Raw genomic sequence first — 5601 nt, forward strand, 5'->3', positions numbered from 1 at the left:
AGAAGATCCATATCAACTGCACCATTTATGACTTCTCCATGAAATAACCCACTACTATGCAAGCATTATTTCCACGCAAAAGGGTGTCTTTTGCAGTGCGTCTGTTTTCAATTGACTTGCATCTGGGAAACAACCAACTTTAGCCTAATGTAAATCTATAGCATTTTAATTTCCAAAATGACTAGATAATATTATTATAAATATAAAAACACATTCATTGAAAAGAGACAAACGAAATAGAGATGATTCAGATATGATTTAATGTATATTCATTCTTACTGTAATTATCGTTAATTGCAACATATAGACAAAACGTTTCAGTCAAATCCCCAAACACGCCTGTGGGTATAGTAAAGAGTTGACAAATATACTTCAGTCCATTTATCTTATAAAGGTTGCCCCCGTCTAGTAAGCTCTAAAATATATTCTCCCATTGATGTAGTTTCAGTATATTCTTTGCAGTAAATCGTGATGATGAATAGACCACGCAAGTATAATAAAACAATATCAGGTTTATAACATTTAGTAATATCCATATGAGATGTCATGTCAGATCGCAAAGTATTGAGACACGCCAGAAAATTGGTCCAGGCTCCTTGCACACCACATCTCCGAGATGATAAGCATAACATTAAACTTTAAATTAAATATAAATAGCCTACCCCATAGCAATAATAAAAGTAATATTTACTATACAACTGTGCAACATCATGGCAACACATTTCATTACTTCAGTCCACATGACATTTACACTATGTACAAAAAGTCTAAATCTTGTATGTATTGGTGTGGATGTGCAAGATTTGCGCATTTATGCAACCAACGGTCTTTTCTCTTTTTGTGTTAGACCAATATCAGCTGTCAGAATCCACGTCACTTTTGCTTTCCTCGGTTTTTTCTGTGGGTATTTTCGTCGATTTGTTCCATTTCTGTGAGTTTTCAGATTCTTCCGAGGACGACCTTTTCTGCCTTCTCCATTTCGCTCGTCTGTTTTTGAACCACACCTAATGCGAAAATAAAAGATACAATATTTGTAATTTGTATGAAATATTTGTTAGACCGTGTTGTAGAGTAATTGTAAGGTAATTTTGGCTTAATCGAATATATTTTTGGCACTAGAAAGACGTGAACGATTGCTATTACTATGTGCGTATAACGCTTGGATAGAATGTGTCCTTTCACGTAGGCCTATGAGCGTCATTTGTTACAAGGTGCAACGAACGTTCTGTGTTGATACCCATATTTTTTTCTTCAAATGTGGAGAGATTATTCACAGATATTCTGAAAATGATCGCAGCCTAATGTGTATAGAGAGATTGAGCGCCAGCAACACTGGCCCGTGCATGCACTCACCTCGACCTTCTCCTCCCGTAGATGGACTTTCCGCGCGAGCTGTTCCCGTGTGCCGACGTCAGGGTACTTGGTCTCCTGAAAAAGGTTTTCCAGAGCCTCAAGCTGCTCGTCGGTGAAGATGGTTCGGTGTCTCCGCTTCCGTCGGCAGTGGAGCTGGTTCAAGAGCTGGAGCTCGGTCCGAGACAAGGTGCCCACGTTCATATAGGACATCATCTGGTGCGGGACGGGAGAGATGAGCACGGAGCCCGTGCTGTCATAACCTGCATGAAGAAATAAATAAAGATTAGATTACATTAGGGGGAAAAAAATCCTCAATGAGGCAATTAATTTCGCACCACACCCAATGGGCCTACAGACAAAATCACAAATTAACCAAACGAAAAAACAACTGAGCACTAAACCCAAAAACAACTTTTACACATGTATGACATAGCCTACTCACCGCATGTTCCCATCTACACAAAGTTTAGTATACAAACTATTTCAGTTAATACCTCAAAGTTCAACTGAATTAGAGTAGGCTATACCACAGATAGGCTTCTTAGATAGGCTATATAGGCACCAAAAATGACTGTCTTTGTAATGTTGTGCAATTGGCGCATTTCTTAAGTTGACACACCAACCAATCTACAATATATCTACCATCCCCTATATACATAACGTTTAAACTTGTAAGTGTCATTACAGACAGCGTTATATTGTCCATCACCAAAGGAACATGCAGAGTTTTTACGTTTTAAAAAGGGCAACCTACCTGTTGGAATACATGGGCACTGTTGCGAGCCGAGGGTTGGGATAGCGCTGCAGCACGCAGGGCCATTGGGGCCCTGCACATGCAGCTGTCCGTAATAATAGTTATTATATCCTATTCTAGTCCCGTTCACCGCCTGCATCCCCGGGGGAGAAGGTCCAGTTGCGTGCGAGTAGAGTCCATTGTAATCGGTAGCAGTGTAGATGGAATCCGTGAGGTTAGAGAACACCACTGGGGGATTCCGATGGAGGAGCACCGAGTCCTTGCAAGTGGGTCTCCCGGCCAGGATACTGTCGATACTGAACATACCAGCGGGCATCACCGATACGTGAAAAGGGAGATAAAATGCGTTGCTTTTTAAAAGTCCTAAATTCGGTGCAGGTCAGGAGAAAGTCCGTAAAAAGTTCCTAAATATGTGTCATAACATCGAGTTTGTTGACTTTGGCGTGTTTCTCTCGCGTTGGACCGACTCCGGTGGATGCGTTCAGACTGAGGCTTCACTAACTTGTTTTCGTGGTCCACTTGAACTCCAGCCCGATTATATGCTCGGCTGACGTCACCGACCAGTTGCGCCTGTGCTGGAGGTGGAGGAGCGGATGACAGACGGAGAGCAGAGATTGGCTGATTTTCGGTTTACCTCACAACGGTGTGAAAGGCACAGATCTGTGTATTGAGAATTAATTAAATTAAATTAATCCGTACTATTTGCAGACTTTTGAAACAAACCACCCAACTCAGTGCTATGTCAGCCGTGAGGGTTAATTGCGGGCTACAAGTAAAGCTAATCAGGTTAATTTCATTGTCAGCAAAATAATTGGTAAACATATTCCCTGTGAAATCATTGACATTATTGAAGAATCAGATATTGCTTCTTGTCAAATCTATCTATAGGCTACTAATCAATGTAGCTGTAAGGTTGTATCTAGACTACATCGATTTGTGAAACTGTGTGTGTTTGTGTGTGCGTGTGCGTGTGTGTGACTAATAATATTTTTCATTTTATTAACAGGCCCAAGTTTGACAACATCTACACGTCTCAAGGGTCTAAATTTTCTGTAACCAAAACCCAAAATACCCACCCCAAATAACACCATCATATAGATCCCTCACATTCTACACACAATGAATACAAAAAAATATATATATAGGCCTATAACATTTACTCAAATATATTCCATTGTGTATGAGGCTCCGGATCTCAGTCTGTGTTGCTGCATGTTATTTGGGAAACAGTCGGTCTGACACGACCATCACAGAGCTCACCGCGGGAGATGGTCGTGAGGAGATTATCTCTGTTTACTCCATCAGCGGGGCTATCTCGATGGGTAGGAAATCGTGCGTATTAACTTTAAACACCTCCGCTAACTACTCGTTCCATGAACATATTACTCTCGCTGTGATAAGATAACGGCCATTATCGCTTCTATTCTCAGCGTTAGAGAAAACTTATTACAATTACACGCCTAATCAAATGAAATGCGCCGGTGGAAAATGAGGCGAAATGTTACTTCAGAGCGCATATTTCATTTAGTGAGAATGGATTGAGGAGCTGGGAACGTGTATTCTGAGTCCCTGGGTTATCCACTTCGGTAATAAAACGTGGGTTTTACATTCAGGAGAATGTTGATTGCATTCAAACGATCAGTACATTTTGTTGTTGTTGATAGACAAAGGAGTTAGGAGTGGGGCGGACACGATTCACCTAGAATATAAATATAACGATGAACATTGTACAGACAATTACGCCTATGTAGACAAATGCTACAATCATTTAGGTTAAATTAAATATCACATAAACCTCTTGTTTTATTAAGTTCAATGTATTGTATTGTTCATTAGATTTGATGGAATGTGTAAGACTTCATATAAATCAGTTTAAGCAATATGCCTACTAATGAGATTCTTACAAAATACAAACAATAAAACAAATGCAAATCCCTAAACATGAGTATAATTTTACATTTCAGGTTAAAAACAGCCATAGGCCGTTTATGTTGATTTTCTCATATCAATTAGCCTAATTGATGAACACATCTGCAATATATATATATATTGATACCGGATGTTAATGCTATTGCACAAATTGTGTTATGTACACGCACAAATTATGTTTAAGATTGATTGGAGTTGAAAGAAGCACAGTCTTAAAATGTGCAGACTAATATTACTTCATGGACATATGCTTTTAGGCATCACACTTGGGACGAATTATAACCACGTTCATATTTTATTGTGCGTGAACGAGACGATTATGGCATGGTTTTCCTGCCTAAACATTCAGTCGAAGATAACAACACGAAAAATAGCAGTACTTGATCAAATAGCTTAGTCTAACCTTGTTCCATCCAAAAATGATCACAAAACAATGCAGGAAAACAAAAAATCTATAAAGTATATTTCCATGTAGGGGCAAACATATTTTGACGTCAAAGTTGTCAGAGGAATGGAAGTTAAATTATCCCACTTAATTATCTTCTTTTAACGGTATGAGCTTCGGACTATCATTCCGAGGTAAGAATAGTGTTTTGTCGAATAAATAACTTGCATGTAGGCTATGTGTATAAATAAGATGCAACATAATTGACAAAGATGGTTCCATTTGTAGGATGGATATTTTCCCATTTTCAAGCAACTTTAGGCTACATGGTGAATTATGTATTGCCGCCATTGTAATGGCTTGTTAAAATGTTGCCTAACTTATTTTACGCGAAAGAAAATGCAAAAAGATCATGGGTCTTTGAATTTTTCTCCAACGACTAGGGTTGAAATGAATTGCTTGTAGGCCTAGCCTACTGCTTAACTTCATGTATCATTTTGACAGAAATTGGCCTGTAGCCTTTTGATATGTAAACATTTCAGCCTTTTATGCGTTATGAAAAGGCACTTGCACTTTAGGCTCTGCTTTGCAGTCACTGTAATTCAAAGCAATAAAAAAAACGGGCATATGCCGTTATTATTTTCTCTCTTTTTATACATTTCAACTTCCAAGTGGCAGTGAAAGGAGGGAGTCAAAAGGATTGCTAAAACGAAACGGCCATTTGAAATGAAAAGCCGCGAAAGAGGTATGAAGGCACCACTTACTATCTGAATAGATGGCGTCAATCACGGTGGTAAATGGTGGCCCCGTGGACAGCACAGACAGGCATGTACAATGGGAGCCGCTCTTTGCCGGTATCTTTATATATCAGGGGCCTGATCTCTAAAACCTGTTTAAATACAGCAAATCAAAAAGGGACTTTGTAATGCAACCACATTCAGGCTGGGATAAATAAAACGCAGAGAAAGGCAGGCTCTCAGCATTTGAGTAGGCCTATGAATCATGTATTAAGAGCATTTTAAGAGCACATGTGTCACTATAGTGGCTGGTTGACATGCCACAGTATATGGACAACCATCTATTAGAAAAAATAGATAGAAAAATTGTTGTGAAAAAAGTGTTTAAAAAAAGTATTCTACATATTACACCGAACCACTATATAAAACAATCCTGAAATACA

At 39.0% G+C, this 5601-nt stretch overlaps 1 protein-coding gene across 1 annotated transcript; it reads right to left on the minus strand.

Annotated features, from left to right (window-relative positions):
- Window positions 1-714: 714 nt before the first annotated feature.
- On the minus strand, window positions 715-2604 carry gsc (goosecoid). Its single transcript, XM_014195035.3, has 3 exons — window positions 2108-2604; window positions 1354-1613; window positions 715-1004 (listed from the first exon to the last, which is right to left on the minus strand). The coding sequence occupies exons 1-3, from the start codon at window positions 2421-2423 to the stop codon at window positions 855-857; spliced, it is 726 nt and encodes a 241-aa protein (XP_014050510.1). The 5' UTR covers window positions 2424-2604; the 3' UTR covers window positions 715-854.
- Between the last annotated feature and the right edge of the window lie 2997 nt (window positions 2605-5601).

The sequence above is a fragment of the Salmo salar genome, chromosome 01 (genome assembly GCF_965601325.2).
Source record: "Salmo salar chromosome 01, fSalSal1, whole genome shotgun sequence".
In the NCBI taxonomy this organism is placed as follows: Eukaryota; Metazoa; Chordata; class Actinopteri; order Salmoniformes; family Salmonidae; genus Salmo; species Salmo salar.